Here is a 21,793-nt window from a genome sequence, read left to right as displayed (position 1 = left end):
CCTTTTGCAAACAAACAGCTTGAGCTGTCTGGTAGGTGAGCCCTAAAAAGCATGGAAAAGAAATTAAAGTATGGAACAGACTCGCTATACTGACCTTACCTGAAAATACCAGCAGTGGTTGTGTAAAATAATATTTAAGACTTAGTTTAATTAAGCTAGAGAGTGTCCCATGTTGGAGGGTCACTTTAAAAGATTCAGGCAAAGATTGTAGCTTGAGATTTCACCCATGTGTGCAATGTCAATTAATAAAATAATGATTTGCTACATATATAATTATTTATTTAGATACCAACCCAACAGGATTCAATAACACATATTTAACAAAAAAGCCAAATGCAAAAAAAAATACTTAATTCACAATATCATCAACATAAGGAAAATATGACAAAGTTGGAGAAGGTAAAATGTGATGTAAAAATAGCATTTTCCAAACATATAATTTATAGTACTTTTAGCAAAATCAGGTATGCTTAGATACATATTTTAAATCTCTTCAAAAGAGATTTTCAAGTAGATGGTTGTAGAGACAGTCTATACACTTGGAAACTATATACAGACACACATACACAGTGCCACAAACCTATTTTCTAGCTACGTAAGTGTTGAAAAATATTTACATAACAAGACAAAGAAATTTTTTTACCTGACTTTCATAACAATATAATTGCAAGGACATCCATTATTAGCAAATGAACGTACACATGTTGACTGCAATAAAGTTTGTACAAGGGTTCAGAGCGTACACAATAGAAATGTTGTAATCAACATTTAGCGGTAACTGAAAGCGTATGTAAACAGTGTGAAACACAGAGAAAATGCTGGTCTAAGAACATGTGCCTAACATATAATAAACATACCTGCAGGTCACAGAAACGACTATCACGAACATTAATTCATACATCACAGAGGCAACCCATCCAACTATTACAACAACAGCTACAAGGATCTGGCTAAAAGGAAGCAAGAAATGCCCACCTTATTGTAAAGTATTCTATGAATGTATTGAATGAAAACAAAATATTTGGAAGAATAGTGATCAAATAAGATTTCAAACGAAACGGATCTGTGTTTTTATCCAAATTAATAAATGTGTTTGGCTTTCATTTTGTTAAGAAAGTATGTTGTGTATAATGTGTTTATCACACTACACCCTATCTGGTCACCCCAGTGCCTAACAAAAAACTAACCAAAATTGTACGGTAATACCAAGCTGATGCGAATGCCATCACAATTTAGGACTCAATATCTTCTTGCCAGCAGACATTAGTGAGACACTGTTATGCTTCTTAATAGAAGGTGTAACTTCAAATTAAAAAATAGAGGACTATAACATCAGACACATTACATTCTTATTGTTCGGAGTGACTCTTTCGCTATCAAACTTTCCAAACTGCCTTCTGTACATGAGCAACCAATCACCCTTCAAATGTAAAGATGAAAATATTTTATACTTGACACATCCAATTAATTGTCGCAGCTGAGTGCAAAATTAGTTAAAAAATGCATATGGGTCAGCACATCTCAGCAAAGTGACAGATGGAAAACTCCAATCTTCAGGTGACTGGTTGTAGACAGAGATTCACTTCTCCATTAACACTTTGAGATATGGCCAAACTGGGAAAAGGTTGCCAATGTCCCATTTTCTGTTTTTAGTCAATAAACGTTTTCTCTGCAAGAATACATTTTCTGTACTTTTTAGCTCCATGAGTTATTTACAGAGAGAAGTACGTTGGTAGTAACATTGTCAAACACTGTGTTTTTAAATTAGTAGCAACTAATTGTTTTGAACACTTTCCAACAGAATGTCCAAACTTTATTGATACTCAAAGGAGCAGAAAACGTACCTTTACTTATAAATCATGAACTACTAGACTGTTGATAAATTTGGTAGCACATTACAAAATTGCTCATTTTTTAAACTTTTCAGTATGTTAAACAACAACGATAACATGTCATTGTTCAGCTCATGGCGAGATTCAGTCAAGATATCCCTGCACTAAAAAAACTCCAGCAGTGCAATAAGACATTTTTCCTATTTAAATATTTCTACAACTCACTTGATATTACTGTAGGAGCAAGGAGCGCACTGTGATGTAACTTACATAAGTCGGCCTGTCCCAAAAGTAAGTTCCAGAACAGAAATATAAACAGCTGACAATCAAAGAAACAGAAAAAAAATACAAGTTCTTTAAAAGCAATCTTCCAAAAAAAGTGTACGGAAATTATTTAAATCTCTTCCTGGGTTACATCTAAAAGCCTTGGCCAAAATGAACCAGAGGAATGCATCTATTTCACTAGTGGCGTCCCTCCTAACAAGGTTTGTATAAGTTTTATAATAAAGAGTTTGTAATTCTCTCGAAAAAAGAGTTATCATTGACTCCACTCTACATACTAAAAAACAATGCTTTGTCAAAGTTTAAGTTTGTTGGATACGTGCTTTTACGATATTGAACAACTCAACCCACATGGGACTTTAGTGAATGTTTGAAACTTTAACAATTGAGCTCTAACACTATGAATACCAAACTGTGTTGGCAATCAAGTCAATCATAAACACACAATTACGTTAAACAAACCACAGCAGTGAATCCTTGTACAATGCTCAAATATACAGCCCAAAACATATTCACTTCCAGGGCAAAGGTCTGTATTTTTTTCAAACAGCATGAAATTGTCAGTACATTATTCCGCAGCGTCTTGGCCCAGGCACATGCTTAGGTACCAATTTATGGCTAGTTGGCTTTTCCTCCTGTAACATGAACTTTACTGCTAAACTAGTACAGTTTAAGGAGCCCCTAACGCCACACTAAGCAGTAAAATTGTGTCCTTGTCCTCATTTTGAATTGCTGTCATTTGGAAATATACTGCCTTATTATGATGACAACTACATAATCAATTAACTTTCTTAATGAAGTGCATCCTATGAACAATCTGGTAGGTCAAAAGGTGACATGTGAATACAATTCAAATGTTATTAAACACAGCTAAGCAGAAATCAAGCCATTTCTACCCTGCTTCATGGCACAGTGAAATATCAGTAATTGGTAGAATTTAGCTAACTGACTGCAGGCACCAAGATTCCCATGCTTATGTTATTAAAACACAGGTTGCTTTCTATAGTTATTGTTCTGAACTATGTTTACCTAATACTCTATATACAGTATTATTGCAATAGATATGTGTGCAACTACACTCAGCTCAAGGACATGTTTGAAAATGTGTGCTAGTCTATTTCTTTATTCCACTGAACATGTGAACATTTTGAACATGTGAAAATAAAGCATCCCAAATATGTTGAACTCCCTCTTTTGTATGGGATTGTGGTGTCTGCAGTAATACTGCAAACATAAATAATTATCTAGACATTTGAATTAAAAGTATTTCTATACCACAAAAGGTGAAGTCAAGACTGCTTTTGTTAACAGTATAAATTATCTTTATTTTAATGAAGATTCACAAGCTTTAGCATGGTAGCAAAAGAGAGCTACAATTTGGGTGGGTTGAATCTGAAAATGTAAATGTAAAAGAAGTGATCAAATACTGTTGTCATGCATCTTGCTCATCAAAGGCAATGACAAACAGATTCAAAACCTACTATTGTTAAATCGCTTGAGTACATTTTGGAATTAACAGTTTAATATAAGTTATCTTATTTTAAATGATAACTAAAATAGTATGAACTCTTTCACATGATGTTACCAGTACTATATCTTGAAGGTAACATTAGCTTAAGATTCAGAATGCCTCAATTGAGAAATTCTGGATTGTTATTCATACAGAACATATTTAACAACTACAGTACAGCCTTTAGGAGTTCAATGTTGTTTCTTCTAAAACAGAATTGCCAAAACACCTAACAGGAATGTTACACTGGGTAGTATAAAAAAAAAAGAATGCAACTACCTGCTAAGTGATAAAGGCTGTGAAAGACTGGAAACAAATACGATGGCAAGTAAAATGAGTCTAAGAAGCTTTTTAAGTTTTCAGATAAACTATTACAATAAAATAACAATTTGAGAAATAATTATATTTTCAAAGTTTTTTCTTGAGGGCAGAGTTTATTCCCTTGGCAAGGATAGGTTCACTTATGGTAAAAGGAGATTTGATATATGTTTCTCTCTTTGAGATTATAGGAATTAGACAATGTTACAGAGGACTATAAAAATACTGCAGCTCATTCATGCGCTGTGCTTAACCTTCGAATAAATCAGAATGTTGCGCTTTTCATACGGAAAGGTTACCTAAATAATAAAGTGCAGTGAAGTGCTTATTTGTAATGGTCTTCATTGAGTAACTCCTTGAAATTGTTGCATATGAATTTGAAAAATGCATGGTGAAGCACATAGCATAAAGTTATTTACAAATAATAGGAACATCAACGGTAAACCCACCTAGCATTAGCCTCCTGTGTGGTGTTTATTTGATGTTTATAGTATAGTGTATGGCTCTCTGGGTATTTGTTTTTAATTCCCTGTTCATTTCCTAAATTGTAGTGCAAAGTGTTCAAATGCATACCAAGTAGATCTAGACGACTCTAAGGGTCATTTCATCTCAGGAGTTGTGGCTCTCTTTCCCACCGTCCTAACTCTTTCTCTTTTTCATCCATCTATTTGCAACAAAGTGTTGAATTTTATTTGGAGTGCACCTGCAATCAGTTGCATAATTTTCCAAGTCTTCCTCCGTTTAAGCTTTGAGCTGATCCCTTCTGACCAACAGTAAGGATGTACCTGTGAAATAAAAAATAAACGAACCAAGAGTTGCACATATCCACTGTTAACTGGGCAGCTTGGATGAGTCATTTTTATTTCCATAAATAGTTTTATTTACTCACATCACAACATTTTTATTTCCCTCCGAAATTCTGCTTATATTTTTTAATTGTGTATAAGACTTTTAGCAGACTATTTTATTCACACTATTAACAATCACAATGTACAGGTTGAAGTTTTTAAATGTACAATACAACAGAAAATGGCTGCAGCATTGAGGCACTTCTAAAACCCATAAATGTAGGCATCCAAGTGCTTAGAAGTTACCATAAGGTGTCTAAAAAGTTCTGAATGACGCTCTCAAGCGTCCACACTTTGTTGATGAATGTTGCATATAGTGCAAACATGGGCAGTTAAAGAATAGTGAAAAAGTCTTTCATTTATGACATATGGCTTCTACATCTCATGCTACAGTTATAGTCTCTAATGTCCAATCAGTGTGAAAATGGAGACGCTGAGAAGATATAAGCCTTTTGAGCATGCCCATGTAATATCTACCATTACTGTCACAGCAATCACAAAGAGTTGCTTGCTATGTAACCTGAAGCATTAGGGTAAGGGACTATCACTAATGCAAAATCATAACTAAATTGGAAAACTATGTTGTGTTCAGTTTGGCACTAGGTACCCGTGTCAATATCATATGCAAAATTATAATTCCAAGAAGTGTAGAAAAAGTCCGGTTGTCAAGTTGAAAGCAGCTCCTGTTTAAGGGTTCCACTGTGTGAATCCGGAAACGTGTCTCATCTTAAACACAGCATAAATGAATTGAGTGCAACAGTCTTGGTTACTATTCTTTGACGCCAATGTTTTGGTTCACAGAGTTTGCACTTTCTTCACATTGCTCAGGAGAGAAGAATTCAGTCCTCCCCTTGACGCCATTTTTGTGATTCTTCCTGGCGGACATCTGGTCTGATCTGATTTCTCATCCCGCCTAAAACATTTGAGGTTGCTTCGGTAGCAACAATGAACGGTTTTACCACAGCAGGTGGAATCTGACGAAGGACTCCTCCAACCGCACCAGTGACTCCTCGGTTCTCATGCTCCCGTGCAGCAGTTTCATAGATGGTCTGTGCTGTGTCTGTAATCCCCTGTAGATAAGAGGTGAAAACAAACCAATTATTCAAAAGAAATTAGTGCCATAAATTTGTACATTTAAAAAAAAAATGTGTGTATTGAGAAATAATTCAGGGGTCTTGAATTAGGATAATCTCTATTATCTACCCCATGTACTCACAGTTAAGTCTGGATAGAAATAACATTTCCCAGGGAGAAAACCCAATAAGTTGGTAAGTTATCATGTTTCAATATTTGGGAATCCCCATATTTCATGCGGAGGAAGACATACGGGGGGGGTTACTTGAGGTGAGGTGAATTCCATCTGAGGTCAGGTGACCTTTTAGAGGACACAACCCCTCTCAATCATTGGCTGCATTGCTATCTCTAAGATAGTTGTGCTGCCAAGACTGCTCTATTATTTTTTACACATCCCACTCTATCTTACTCTCTTTTTCCAGGTTCTGGATTTGCTCTTGGGGGACCTTGTAGTCTTGTGTGCGCCGATGAGCGACCATGGCCATGCACAAGCTCTCTGTTGACCAAGGAGGTTTGGGTACTTCTAACTTTGAGGCCTATTACCAAACAGCACAGTAACATAGGCTATCTTGCTGGCTCTATTGGGTGTCCCTAGGCGAAACTGTTGCAGTCCATAGACCACTTTGCTTGCCCAAATTACATAATCTGGTATGTCCTCGGGCTTATTCTCCCCAGTCTTCCCTATATGGTCCTTGTAGCACTCTGCTTTCTTGTGCAGCTCCGCTGTGCAGCTCCGCTTCCTTAAGAGATCTCTATCGGCATATGTTCCCAGCATACCATTGCTGGGGTTTCTGCATCAACACCCTTTCTTAACCAAGATATCCTTCATACATTGGCAAGCGGTTGGTGTGGACACTCTAGGTCAGTGGTTCTTAACCTGTGTTCAGGGACCCCTGAAAGTTCGCAGAGCCTAACAAGGGGGTCTGCGATTGCTTCGAATAGTAAATAATATTAGCAGATTAATAAGATGTTTAAATAATAAAGAAGCAAAATGTAAAATTTAACATTTGAAAACATTCTGGAAATGTTAAGGAATTTGATGTCAGTGGCTAATATTTTTAATTAGTATCCTCAGATAGATTCATGGAAGCATTGCATGGGCATCAAAAAGCTTATAGTATGGGCTATGAGTGGCCTCAACTGAATTTAGACAAGCTCCAACCTTCTGATTAAAATTTGGATTTTATATTTTTATATTTTTTATATTGTGAATAAAATATTTCATAATTTGTGTATTTGTTTGACGAATGCTTCTTTCTGTATTTTTGTGTGTATTGAACTGCGGTTCAAATCATCAAAAATTTGTAGGTCAGGGTCCCCGACTTCCAGTAATGACTCACTAGGGTCCCTGGATTCCAATAACAACTAACAGTGGGGGTCCTCGGGTTCCAGTAATGATTAAGGGGCTCAGTACGATGACGAACGGACGAGGGCTCGATTCCCATAGAAGCAGGATTGAGACCGCCCGACAAGGAGTCAGCGTTCCCACCTGCCATATTTGGATAAGACCACTGTGTAGGCGGTCGTAAACTGCCTTTTTCTCCTGCTGCTTGTGCTGCGGCCTTGAAAAGGGCCACAGCACAAGCCACAGTAGAAAAAGGCATTTTTCAATCATCCATGCACTGTGTGGCAGGCATCATGCAGTGACAGGCACACGGTGCATGGATGTTTGCGGGGGGCACCACATGTGCCCCCCTGACCAATTAGCAGTGACTCAAAGGGTGGCGGGGGGCCCTGATTGGAATCCTCAAAGTCCCTTTCCGGCTGCCTTTCCAAGGCAGTGGGATCGCCATGAACAGGCAGTCAAAAAGGGACATTGTAATCCTGACGTTGGGGCCTGAGCAGGCACTGCAACCATTCAGGATCACGATTCTGACTGCTGCCCCGTCGGGATCAGTAGATCCTGTCGGAGGCAGTGGTCTGTCCCCCAACAGTCAAGGGTCCGACTGCCTGCATCGTAATGCGGCAGTCGGCCCGAAGGGCTGTCTGTCAATGGGACCACCACCATCGGCCTGTTGGTGGCGGTCCCACCAGCATCGTAATGTGCCCCTAAGTGAGGGTCAACAGATGTCAAGAGGTTAAGAACCAGTGCCCTAGGTGACCTGTTCCAAGATGGACTACTCCAATACTTTCAGACTTTACAAGTACAAAACGTCTGTACGAAGAACAATTTATGACCTACGGCCTCCTGCTTCACATACTTTGTACTAAATAGGTGATCATAGACATAGAGCCTGAAACTCATCTGCCTACTCAAACTATATATACGAACAGAGCAGACAGACGATGCATGAGGTGGATGTATAAATCCCAGCAGACCCAATTGCAATTCGCCCTTCTATATCGGAGAGATATTTGGAAAACTGAACTCTGGAAAGCTTTCCATGAAAAATATAGGGCAAGGCTCTTGTATATCCAAGCCCTGTCTAAAGGTTCAAACTGATTGAATTCTTCATCCTTCAAAGAGCTTATCTCTCCCCTGCTAGGATAATTAAAATGTTCCACGGGGCCTCTGCCTCTTGCTTGTGCTGCACCTCCCCCACAGCCAATTTATATTATAAATTGTGGGATTATCTATCCATGGAAAATTACTGGAGTTAAGTGTTCCAGGTCTTATCAGATCATAGGTGGGAATCCAGTGTGCTGGGTTTGTACAACCATAGAGCTACTACCAGCTTTATAGAGTTGAGTCTTCTACTGGCAAAACATATGATCATATTGTGGTGGAACGCACCCTCAGCTTCCTTTGAATCCTGATTCTCAATAATGTTACTTTGGGCACAGGCTAAAAGCATAGCTCTTCACAGAGAAGAATGCAAAGGTCTCCATAAATACCCAATTGCTGATTGGGAGTCCCTGTTGATGGCTCTGGGCGAGGAGCCAAGAGATGACACGCTGCCCTCCTGAACAGACTCAATCAGTACATTCACACTGCACTATCTAACCATGGTCCCTCCTCACCTCACTTCAGCTGCCCACCTCGAATAACATCAGTAGCGTACCTCAGAACACCAGTCTTTCTCACCACAATACATTTTATCTGTAATGGATACTACAGCTCTCTCGGCAGATGCTCATCCCACACTTCACCTATTTCAACATTGCCAGCCTGTGTTGTTTTTTTACTCTTAACACATTAGTATTGCATATTACACCAATTGTTTAATACCTTCAATTCTCTTATATGGTATTCTTTTTCCCTTAATTTATTCCCTCGTGACAATCAGGTACTTTGGATTAAGCTCTATACCGTCATTACCTATGGATGGTAATCTCACTTAGCTACAGCGGAAAATATTTACAAAATTAATAAGAATGTATGCTGTTTCATTGACTATTCAAAACTTTAATAAAAACGTGTTTCGCAGATATGTCTTCATATATATCCAAGAAACCATCTGTCTCCATAATGAGTGCTATGCTCTGCAAAGTACAATCCGCATTCAAACAAGGATCACACATTGCGGTCCTATGTGAATAGAATAAATTAGACCCTCTATGTCTTTCTATAGACAGACATGGCTTCAGGAATATGGTGCCACATTTCTTGATGAGCTCGTCCCAGTCAGTTAAAAAATCTATCAGAGAGAGAGTTGGAAAGAGAGCCAGTAGCCTTATTGCGATCAGAACGTCATGACTGCAGGACAGAAAAAGCTGTGGAAAACTTAAATTGAACATCTTGGTGTTTCTTCCTTTCGCAACTGTCATTTCAATTTCATACTGATGTACTGTTCATTAAACTATATCCTGTCAGCACTAATTGTGTTTCAACAGTATCATGGCCCTTGAACTTCAATTCAATTCAAAATTACTTTATTCGGTAACTGATAAAGTTGACCATAAAAGTTCGTTTACTTAAGTCAATACAGTTTAAAATACCAGTTCCAAAAAACTTTAAAAACCATATAAGAACATTACAAAATAGTATTGCGATATTTAAAAACATGTTTTAGAAATGCAATTACAGAGGCGATAATAAATTCATTTTCTACCGACTGCAAGAAGCGGAAAGCTATTTGACATTGTCTCAGACCTGATCTTTTTAAAACTGGAATGAGCCACATTTTTCTAGGGTTAGAATTTTTTTTGCAAAAGAACATTACATGCAATGTTGATTGGGTTGAGACGTCGTCACAGGGACATTTGCATAAAATTCTTGACCAGTCGTTAGGAGTTGGAAAACTCAAACTTCTGTGTAGAATATTAAACCTCAACCGGGTCAACAAAAATCTCTCATAATCGTTTGTTATCAGGGTGATATACATTTGTATAGCAGTGTGAGCATAGGTCATAGAATATATTTGGAACGTAGACTTCTTTGTTTCTATAGTATTTCTTATTTCACGCAAGTATTGTATACAAATTGCTTTAAAGTCTCTCCTAGATACAGTACACAATGTATGTGGTTCTTTGTAGTATTCGGGACGGCCTAAATTGGTCAAAAATGTTCTTACGTATTCCAACTATCTTATCCGCCTAACTCCTTCCAACGCCTGAGCATCTGTTAATATGTGGCGATAAAGGCCGTCTCCTCTGAAGTCCAAACTTTATGCCATAGGAGGATTGAACTTAATAATCTTTCAGTCTAAGGAGATTTTATCCAGTGGTTTAAACAGCCCACTGACCAGGCAGTGTCCCTCATAGATGATTGGGTAGTGGCCACCTGCCCACGATCAACATATCGGCTGAACATCAAGCAAGATATCTCTTAGACCACATTTTATGCATACTTGTTACATGGAAGTCAAGCATCCAATCGCTTTCCCTTGTATAAATCACTATGGAATTTCATTTGGCTCAACACCTCAGTCTATCCTAAACCACTCAACACCAGTCACGTTCCAATGAAAAGGAATTGGTAATCTTTTACCATTGATAACTGAAAAGCCTATTTACCTCACTCATTTGCAGACTTCTTCAACCACCTCACTGAAGGTTATCCTAAATTTCTGCTAAATGGTTTCAATTCTGGCCAAATGCCCAGACGACTGCACCCAGGCAAATAAATGCAAGGCAAATTAGAAATGTGAGAGCAAAGTCCAAACGAGGTGCTCAACAGATGTGGCCAAGGCACAACGCACCATCTGCCAAGTGGCAAGAAATCTGAGGAAGTCTTAGGATCCAGCCGAAAGCCAGTATGGTGGCCGACAAGAAGCTGACCAGGGTATCTAAGACTTTATTTCTCTTAATAGATCATAAGCTCTCCAACCCTATCTAAAGAACTCTACAGAATTATTGTAGATCTACAAAATCCAGTGAAACAATTCCCACCTGAGCATTCAATCACATTATGCACTGAAATCCTTCATTGAGATTATGATAGTTAAAATCAGAACTGAAATTATGAATTATGTACCAGAGTCTCAATATAAACTACAAATCTCAGTCGCCTTTGCAGGACTAGGGACCCGCTTTGTCTAGTTCTCCTGCCTCAGGTGAAAACATTGCGCCTTCTCTCTTGTGAGCATTATGGTTCTCCCTTAGGTATCTGTTCAGCAGCTCATATAAAATCAATGTGCCCAAAGCTGATCAAAGTCTTTGCTTGCGGCAATTGTAACGTTACTTCTTAAGAAACCTTCTGTAGAGACAACAGACCTGAACAATTTTTGGCCCATAACTCTGCTACCCTTTTTGGGGAAGCTAATGGGAAGACTTGTTCATAAACAACTTCAGGAGTCTATTGAGGCCAATCAAATACTTGACCCCTTCCAGGCCAAGTTAAGGCCTGCTCAAAGTACCGAAGTGGTAGTTTTGTCAGTACTGGATGACCATAGATGGCTTGTTAATGAGGCTGGTGTTAGAGTGCTGAGCCCAAGAAACATCTGTGGTGTGCCGTCCTTAAACTTTAGCAGATGGAGATGTGGTGATGAAAGCATACTAAAATGCTGGCCAGAGAAGCTTTTACTGGGGCACTAAGAATACAGGACTGGGCTCATCTACTCGTATCTTTTTTTCTCTCAGGATGTAGGTCTTCTCTTTTTATTGCTCCCTCACACTGAGAAAATAAAAATTAAAATAATTGATTAAAAGATCGCGTTCCCGGTTCTGTCCCCTCGCACACTTTCCTTTCTCTGCTGTTTTAAAAAACAATTCTATACAGCATCCATCTTAGACACAGCATCCATTTTAGAATTCACTTCAGTTTGCCCAGAGTCAGCCAGTTCACGTATCTCCTCAAGCTGCCCCTTGTTTTCAGTCAGTTACAACCATGCATTTTTGTGGTTAGGCCGACTCTGAGAAATGGCCCACTAGTCTTCCCTTTTTCTGAGAAAACAAGTTTATCTCGTATCTCTTCGAAGCCAGCTGGCCTAAGACTCACTGGGGCCACGCAGATTGTCACATATTTCAGTTCCCTCCAAGGTTGTCTGTTCATGACCCACACACCACACCATTATCTCTTAGGCACACAAGCTCCCCCACCCTCTGATAGCATCCCCTCAAGCTACATCCTTGAAAAGTATGTGCTTATCTGTGTTTTGCTTATGCGCCTTAAGCAATGCTGATTTGCAAAGACATTTGCTACAAAGAAGGAGGGCTCCTCCCAATGACTTGCAAAATACTGTGTAAATGTATAAAAGCTGTACTCTGTGAATAAAGCTTCAGACCACTCCTGAACCTGCTGAGGTGATGGAGCTCTCCCTTAACTCGAGTTAATGAATAAAGGCCCATTTAACTCGCACACCACGGACTCCTCAGTTCATTATTTTTATTGTTATTGCTAATTTATAGAAATTCAGATCTGGTAATTAATTTATTTACTACAACACTCTTATTCACAACACTCATAGTCGTCTCCCAATAACAACCTCATCATGAGTCACAGCACATCTCTCCTGTCACTGCCTACATAATCGCCCAGATATCCCACATTGTTTCTCTCTCACGTCACTGTTCACCTTTCCCATGAATGATAACTTTTCCCAAGTATCGTCGTCAAATGTCAGTACCCCCCTTTTCCGTCAAAATGAACCTTCCACACTACTCTCCACAATGACAATCATTATCCACCTCTCCCATTGCAGACCTCTCTCCTGGATGTATCTACTTCTCCAAAGACTGCCCACCTCTCTCTTCCATCACTGTCCCTTCTTCCTGTCAATATCTACCATTCCTTTCAATGACCCCCTCATGACTCACTGTCAACCTGTCCTGTTACTGCTGTCGCCTGCTGACACTGCCCCCTTTCCATACAGAGTACACCTCTGCAATAAGTGTCCACTTCTCCTGTCAGTGTCGATCTTCACACCACCTCCATAAATGCATACTTCATTGAATTATGCCCATAAGTGTCAATCTTTACCAATCACCTTTATCAGAGCACACCTCTTCTGACACTGTCCATGTCTTCATCTCACTTTGCCTCTCCTATCACATACATTATGTTAATCAACACCAGGGTTCACAACAAACCTACTGACAAAAACAACGTGCTTTTATATGAATGCTATCACCCTAGGGCTCTATGACAGAATCTCCTTGTGGGTCAATTTCTCTGGGTACGTATTAATTTTTCCAACACAAAAATCTATGACGAACAGGCTGAACTCTTGGAGAACAAACTGCTTGACGGTCATTATCCTAGGAAAATGGTGAGAAAAACTAGAAAACGGGCCAAAAATAACAATGGGGAAGCACTCCTGGAAGACGCCTCCAAAAGGAAAACTGACAGAATTGTATGCGTGACCACATATACACCAGCATCTAACACCGTTCAGAGCATCATTTGAAAAAACTGGCGTATCCTGAACGGTGCGAAGGGACAGTGGGAACCACCCCTATTCGCATTTAAAAGGAACACAAGCCTGCAGGATGAGCTGGTACATGCAAAAACACCATCTCAGGAGGTAGACATAGGTACTGGAAACCCATGGAAGCTCAGAAATTTCAGTAACTGCAATACCGAAAATGAAGTATATTTGCTCACTTGTCCATGCGATCTCATGTATGTGGGAATGACCACGCGAAAAATCAAGATCAGGATCAACGAAGCACGATACGATGCAAAAAAAACAACACAAAGCTCACCCGCCATTTTTTAGAACACAAACACCTGGATACTAAGTTGAGATGGGTGATCTTGGAGGTCATGAAAAAACAAAAAAACGACTTGACTAGACCCTTGCATATCAAAAAACAAAGGTGGGTCTATTGACTCCGCTCCTGGGAAATAGGCCTAAATGAAGAGATACCATGGCTTCAAATGGCACGATAAAATTCCCCTGTAAACATCGTCATAAATAGAAATGTCCATCACTAGACAAGGTTACATCTTTTATGCCTAGATCATTTCTCTACTTCTGGCTCTTGTTCCTATCCCATCATCCAGATGGCACCATGAATTTCTTGTTTGAGAGGCACTGCCACACATTGCTGAGCAAGTGAATTTAAGAAAGAATTAAAAGACTCATCAACCTTCCATTTTTACAACTACAGATGGCACTAGGAGCACAACAATATCCCAACTATAATCTGGTATAGAAAACGCCATGTTCGATATCGCTATCTGTTCTAAAATCACCATCTGCATTTTTATTATCGTATTATTTTTTGTTATTAAAAAGAAGCTGCAGCTACTGTGGGCTCCTTTCAATATTTTCCGAACCCAGGAAAATAGGGAATTAATTGTGCCCTTATACTTAACATGCTGTCAAAAGTTAACGTTGAAGTATCGGAGCTAGTTGCGCTCACGTGATCAGAGGGGGCCACAGCCGATTGTCAGAAACTGATTGCTGCATCATAAGAAACGGACCAATCTGTGGAGACGCTCGTGGTCTTTTTCCACGCCTCTGCCTCAGGTCGCGATTGGCTGAGTTTAACACCCCGTGCACAAAACTCGTACTAACTTGAGACAACCCACGTGGGACCGACCTCGCCCCTCGCTGCAGACCGCAGGCTGATTTGCCAGGAGGAGACACACCCACGATCAGGCCCGCCACAGCCCGCCTGCGACAGTCTACCATCATGCCGAGAGCAGGTCAGGCAACTCCATGCATATCTGTATTGGCGCATTTTGGGACACCAGATATTACAACCTAGTAGTCACTTATTCAATCACTTAGGTAATTTTATTGAACCGCCCACTTCTAGGCACTTTAAAAGCATGCTCTCCTCACTTTTACATAAATCTTCGGGGAGGAGAGAAGCATACGTATAGGTGCACCCACGGGAGACGTACTTCGATGCAGTAAGTGGATGCCTGACATGATTGATTGCAATTAGATCGTTTCCTGCACACTCGGAAAATGAGGTTCGCAGCCTTTTTGAATTGTCTGTTCTTTTCCCATTCAGTGTTTGACTACAGGGGTCTTCCCATTTTTAGGTCTCGCTGAGGCCAGCGCATGCGCTGGCTCGGAGAGACATTTTGTAGTTGGGATTTTTAAAGTACCGCCTGTGGCCTAAAGCTTGAGTGCACGTTAGCGTGCACACGCGCAGCCGCCATGTGTTTCGCCGTGCTTGATCGCGTCTCCGATCACTTTAACTACTTCAAATGCAGCGCGCGCACCCCTGCTTTCACTTTTGCCGTGTCCGTGATCACTTTAAACAAATGCAGCGCTCGCGCCCCTGCTTTCAGTTTTGCCGTGTCCGCGATCACTTTAACCAAATGCAGCGCTCGCGTCCCTGCTTTCACTTTTGCCGTGTCTGCGATCACTTTAATCAAATGCAGCGCTCGCTCCCCTGCTTTCACTTTTGCCGTCTTTTCACCCCTGGATTCACTTTTGCCGTCTTTATTATTATTATTTTTTCTTTTAACTACTTCAAATGCAAAGCACCTTGTTTTTCCTGCACGGCGTTCCATACCGAAGAAGCCTCCTGGACGAAGGATGACTCAGGTTCGCTAGAGAAAATAAACGCCTCTCGTGCTAGTGCGCTGCTCGTATCAGTGGGAAATTAGATTCAGTCCGCCTCGCAGCTGCGCGCTTCTTCTGTTTCTCGCTCCTTTTGTTTACTCTCGCTCCCTACACTAGCTCTGTTTGTTGGGCATTGCTCTTGCCGGAAGTCCTCCCTGAATCCTGGATGGGTGCTGGAGTACACCCAGAGTTCATGTTTTATTTGGAAGCGTTCCGTTGCAGCTCTTTTGATTGAAGTCTCTGGCTGGGAAGGAGGTTGGCGAGAGGTAAGCGTTTTCATTGGCATTTTTTTATTTTTATTGACATTTGTGTGAGCTGATGCCCGCGACATTGAAGCACACGCGAGCCTCAGGTCTATTTTCACACATTTTCACGCTACGTGCACAAGGCAGGTCGCGCTCCCACCGTGATACAAATCATTACTTTTCAAACACTCTCATAGCGGCTGAAGAATAACAGCCTGAACGAAGCGCGACCTGCGTCCGCCCCATTAAACCCCGAGCAGATGGAATCGCCGGGCATTCACAGCGTTGCGCTGCGTTTGGCTCCCCGGTGATGGCTTGCACCATGTACAATTATGGCTTATTTTTAGAGCGGGGGCAGAGAAGAGGCGGTAACCCCCGAGGCGCGTGCATCCCTGTGTGATCGTGGACAAGACTAGTGCGGCGCTGTACACCTCAGTTTCATCTTCGGCCCTAGCTATTGATTTGAACCAGGTCTGAATCTCGCGTGAGTGGCTACCTCGACCTTAGGGTTCAGGGAGCTGGCCAAGTGAACCACTAAAATACCGCTTTATTTGCATGACTTCAAAGGCTCAACAGAAAGACTCCTCTGTGTTGAAATATGACTGCCGGTTTGGGGGACTCCTACACATGGTACACGGACTATGGCATTTTATCCTTTTTATTGCACTCAACTTCTTAATTCTGTCTGCCTCTCTCTACAACCCCCTCGACCCAGACCCCCCCCCCCCCCCGGCTCGTGGTCCTCTCTGCCATTCTTCACTCTTTATTTCCTTCTGTTTCTTGCTCTCTATCGCCCACTCTTTTACAGTTTGCCGATTGTTTCTTTGTGTCTTTCCTTCTACTCTTTGTTTCTGGGACTTTCCTGCCGCTCCGTGTTTCGGCTCCCCTCGGTACCACGGTGTGTGTGTGTGTCCCTCTCTCCACCACACCCGTTCCTCGCACCCCTTATTCCCATCTCTCATCCCCTGGCTTCTCTCCTCTACCCTTGCCCCTCGCTTGTCTCATTGTCCCCTCTCCCTTCTCTGAATCCACTTTCCCTCGCTCCCTCCACCATCTTTCCTATTCTCATCTTTACTCCTAATGTAAATCGATAAAAAGCGCATTATTGATCTAATTTGAGGCTCCTGGTCCCACCGGTTTCTGCTTTTAACACATTTCTCCTTCTTGCCCTGGTGGGTGTACTTTGAGGGGTCAGAGGTCTCGCCCTGCAGACCCACACATGCTAGGAGGGGCATAAGGCGGTCAGTGAGGTGGGGGCATCTGTTTGGAGCTCCTGCCTCTCTCTACTCCAGTCCTGCTGAGGATGGAGACAGTTTCTACCAGACATACCCTCTCATTACTGACATCCTAGTTGTTCGTGTGGACTATTTAAACATTTTGAGGAATCCTATCTCCCGATCTCCAAGGGCTGGTGAACAGTGGCCCACTGTGTGCAACGTACAATCTTAACCATTTACTCCCACGCAGGAGAGGAGGTCCTGACAGTAACATGACCACGCTTGTTTTAGTTGGTTCTGCCCCAAGCTTCTATACATATACTGGTCAAGTGCACATCGCCCCTTTGGCAGGCTGCTCCTTGCATGTATATTGCTTCATTAGTCCCAGCCCTTCTATCCCATTCTTCTTCATACTGACTGAAATGGCCTCTCCCTAATAGAAAGCTCCAGAATGTCCAGAGCTCATGCACAGGTTACTGTACCCGTGAGTTGTACAAAGTAGATATATTCCTACAAGTATCTTCCTGTGTTCAGTAAAGAATGTTGTCATCACTTACCAGTTATAGTCATTTCTCCTAAACTTACGCGCCAACACCCCAATCATTACTACTAGGATCAACTCCACCTCACTGAGGCAGGACTCTCCAAGAAATGCTGAAAAAGAAAGCCCTGCCGCCCCCACCCTCACCCCCGCCCCCCCCACCTGAACTGGTGAGAGAATTGTTAATGGAAAATATATCAGAAAGCTACATGGATAGGTACATATAAGGAACAATAATATCAAGAGTTTTATATAGCTCTATATAACGGCCAACTCACGTTTGTCACTATCCTATGTTATATAACTGTTGCCCAATTCATGGTTCTCAATTCACCCACCTCAGATGAATGGAGAAGGGAGTCTGACTTGCCATGATTCGAAACCCATAACCTCATCCAGCAACTCTTTCACTCTCATCATCCAACCTTTCATTCATTAATCCATCCAATCAACACCACATAATTCAACACTAAACCACATAATTGAACTCAACACAATTACACTACACACCACATACATCCATTCCACACCATAGAATTCCACATCATGCCACACAATTCAGAAGGACACCACATAATTGAGTCATCGAGCATAGCCAATAGGTCTCGCCTTTGGGACCTTTTAAGTGTTTAACCATGCAACAGTTGATGTTGTTGCACCAAGGATATTGTGCTGCATAACTAAATACTTATAAGGTCCCAAAAACGAGACCTATTGGCTATGCCAATGCTTGTTCGTTCTCCCATGGGGCATTTAAGCCCATGGTTTAGGGTAATATTAACTAACTCTCATGTATTTTTTAACTGAAAGTATACACAGAAGAGTGTCACGTGTTACACACATAGTCACTCACAATTAAGGATTTGTGCATGTGAATGAATGCAAAATCTGGTAAGGTGACCGCAGATGTTTTCATTTATTCTGTTGTACTTTATTTTTCTTTCAGGCTTCAATTTAAGCCCTCCTTTCTGTGGAGTGTGACATAGGTCACCCCACCTAGTGGCATCTTATCAGCACAAGGTTGGTAAGAGCGGAGCCCTTCACTTTATTTAGGTCCTGATGAATGCCACGGACCCAACCGGGCCATACGGCAGAAACATGTCGACCACACTGATAACGGTGAGGGGACAATAAATTCTCCACTACCCCGTTCACTTGTTTTTAAAGAACCATATATCTGCCTACCACATTAAAATTAATTTGACAGCTATAATGGCCTTTTAACTCTTACTCACTTTTCAAGGGCCCCCACTTAGTTTAGAAGTGCATCCCTGTCGTCAGGTGTATGCCCGCCCTCCACCAAACCAAGTTTTTGGAGGGCGAGGACTTGTCAATGATGAAGCATGACACCAGGTGGTGTGTGAGACCAGTCCGTCCCATTTTGAGAGATGCCTACACTCACAATCTTAATCCTCTACACCTAGGTCACTATACCTGGGAGCGGCCTCATTTTGTGTTGAACATTTCATGTTGGAGGCTGGCCTGCTCCTATTGCCCCGCGCCACTAGTTCCCTCCCCCTGGATCACCAGGGGATAGTGTGGTACATTCCTGCCACTTCCCTGCCTCCTCACTGCCTATCTCCATTCCACTGCCCCTCTCACCTATGAATGCCTGTTTTATTGCTGCCCATCCCTCCTATAACTTCCTTTTACCTATTATGATCCCATTCACTAATCACTAAGCACTATCTGGTACCTCTGAAATGTTGGTAGTGCTGGAGCAGCAGTGGTCTAACATGACAGATTAGTCCATAGCACTGTAAGTCTTTTACAGGACAGATTAACCACTTTGATTTCCCTGTAGTGCACTAAAAACAAGTAACACTTTATCTGGTAGTGACTCTTTCAAGCTGCAGATTTATTACTTTAGAATATTCCCCAGGCATCAGACTGGATCTGGAAAATCTTGAGCAGTACCTCCGCATTGACGGTGTCCGCACTAGTAGTGACATGCACAGTGCCTATATGGGCGCCACCCCAGCGCACTAACGTCAGTTTCTTTTCAAGACATTTCTGCACCAGAAGCATGGAGAAACAACAGAATGCTGATGGACCAGAGTGCAGACATTAAGGACCAACAACATCACCCTAGATGGAAAAATCTGTTCGCAAAAGCAGGGAGGATGAGAGGGTTGGTAAGAAATATGTGGCTAAACAGAGTCACTACCAGATAAGGCGTTACCGAAGGTAAGTAACCTGTTCATCTGATTGAGACTTCTAGCTGCAGATTCCTTACCTTAGAAATAATACCCAATCAATTCAATTCAATTCAAAAAAGTCTTTATTGCGATTTTTCATCTTAAAAGACAGAATATTAAAATTAGATACAACCACATATATACCATACCAAGACCTAAGACTGGTTTACAAGTTTCTCAGTAAGGTTTAAAAATAAAAAATTAAAAAATAAAATAAATACCTATATTTACATATTAAAACAGTTCCTAATACAAGATTAAATATATCCCACGCACAAGACTTTGAGCACATCATAAAGAAAACATAAAAATACATAATTCCACGTAGTTCGTTCAATACCCCAAGGGAAAATATCTTAGCTATAAGGGCCCCCCATTTTTCATCCGCAATACCCATGCCCAACTCAGGAACTTAGCTACTCCTATTACTGCGATCTCATTATAGCCAGATTTCAGCAGCCTCTTAGCGACCATCGCATAGCTGGTTCCTAAGGACCGACATGCTGGTTTTAGCCACAAGCTACGAGGTTTGTGATAGACCGGACATACAAATAGGAGATGGTCGATATCTTCAGTATGATCCGGGAAAAATCGGCACTTCTCACCAATTCCTGGTTGCCACTTACATGTAAACTTCCGGAGTGGCAATGACCCAACTCTGAATTGGTGGTAAAGCTTGCGGTCTGATGTCTTTGATATAAGGTCCCAATAGCTTTCCAGACAGGGTTCATCTTTTAGATCTAAAAAATCTCTAGACAGAATGGGGCTAGTGACAGAGGAGAACTTCCTTATTTTAATTAGCTCCCAATATGCTGCTCGATAGGATTCTTTGGAAGGAAATTCCACCGATTCAGGGCTCTCCCAAAGTTCCCTCATCCCCATGTTAATAAGGAGAGATTTTATGCCAATCAGCCATGGGATCCTATGCAGGCGATCCAATCCCCTTACTTCGGACAAAGCCCTAGCAAAGAGATGGAGCTCTGGAGTAATACAGAGACACCTCCAAAAGGCCAACGGCCTACAACAGGCAGTATCCTCAATACTATGACAGCCTACGTCAAACAGCAGTGGAGTACGGGGGGACGATTGGGGCAGGCCCACAACCGATCTCATAAATTTATTCTGGACTGTGGACAATTAGGTCAGGTTACAAAACCCCTAGATTTCAGCACCATATAAAATAGTGGGAATAATTTTAGTCGTGTAAATTTTGACCACTTGAGCTATTGGCTTAGTTAGTGATAGCCTGTGTTCCTTGGTCAATGCTCCCGCTAATTGAGTGTGTTTCAGTGCGAGGATCTTAACTTGGGGATCCCAGCTCAACTTATTGCCAAAGGTGACACCCAAATAGGTGAAGACTTTTGTCTGCTCCAGAGGTTTCCCACCCATAAAGACTCGTGCTTTTACGGGCTTAAATCAATACCTTACCAGAGGTGGGTTTGCGGACAGATTCAGACCAGGAAGTCCTTGAGAACTGAACATGGAAAGTGCCCAACACGACGGGCCTGACTGTCCAGGCAGTAGTGCTTTGTATACGTGTACAGAGATGCCTACGTCACAGTCTGACAGATATCCAAGACGGAAACTCTGTGGGCTAACACTGTTGTCGCAGTCTTGTTTCTGATAGAAAGAGCCCGCAAGCCCTCTGGTGGTTGATTCTTGGCCAGTGCATAGCAGATTTTAATGCAGAGTACAATCTATCTGGAAATGCATAGCTTACCCTTTCTTTGACCCGGCGTACCCAATGTAGAGTTGATCGTCCACCCGGTGCTCTTTGGTAAAATTAATGTATAACGATAACGCTCTTTTTGGCTCCAGGCGATGGAGTCTCTCTTCTTCTTTGGCAAAGAAGGTTGACAGTGTGATGGTCTGGCTAATGT

The 21,793-nt window shown here is 41.5% G+C and overlaps 1 protein-coding gene across 1 annotated transcript in view; it reads right to left on the bottom strand.

Moving 5' to 3' along the window:
- Positions 1 to 262: 262 nt before the first annotated feature.
- Positions 263 to 21,793, bottom strand: part of ATG2B (autophagy related 2B) — a 1,039,004-nt gene continuing 1,017,473 nt past the window's right edge. Inside the window, exon 42 of the mRNA XM_085626438.1 lies at positions 263 to 5,860. Within this exon, the coding sequence (XP_085482564.1) occupies positions 5,630 to 5,860 (231 nt within the window). The 3' untranslated portion in view covers positions 263 to 5,629. The remainder of the gene's footprint in view (positions 5,861 to 21,793) is intronic.

Source organism: Triturus cristatus, chromosome 9 (genome assembly GCF_964204655.1).
Source record: "Triturus cristatus chromosome 9, aTriCri1.1, whole genome shotgun sequence".
In the NCBI taxonomy this organism is placed as follows: domain Eukaryota; kingdom Metazoa; phylum Chordata; class Amphibia; order Caudata; family Salamandridae; genus Triturus; species Triturus cristatus.
Note: the sequence above shows the minus strand (reverse complement) of the source record. Positions and strands in the feature narration are given on the sequence as shown.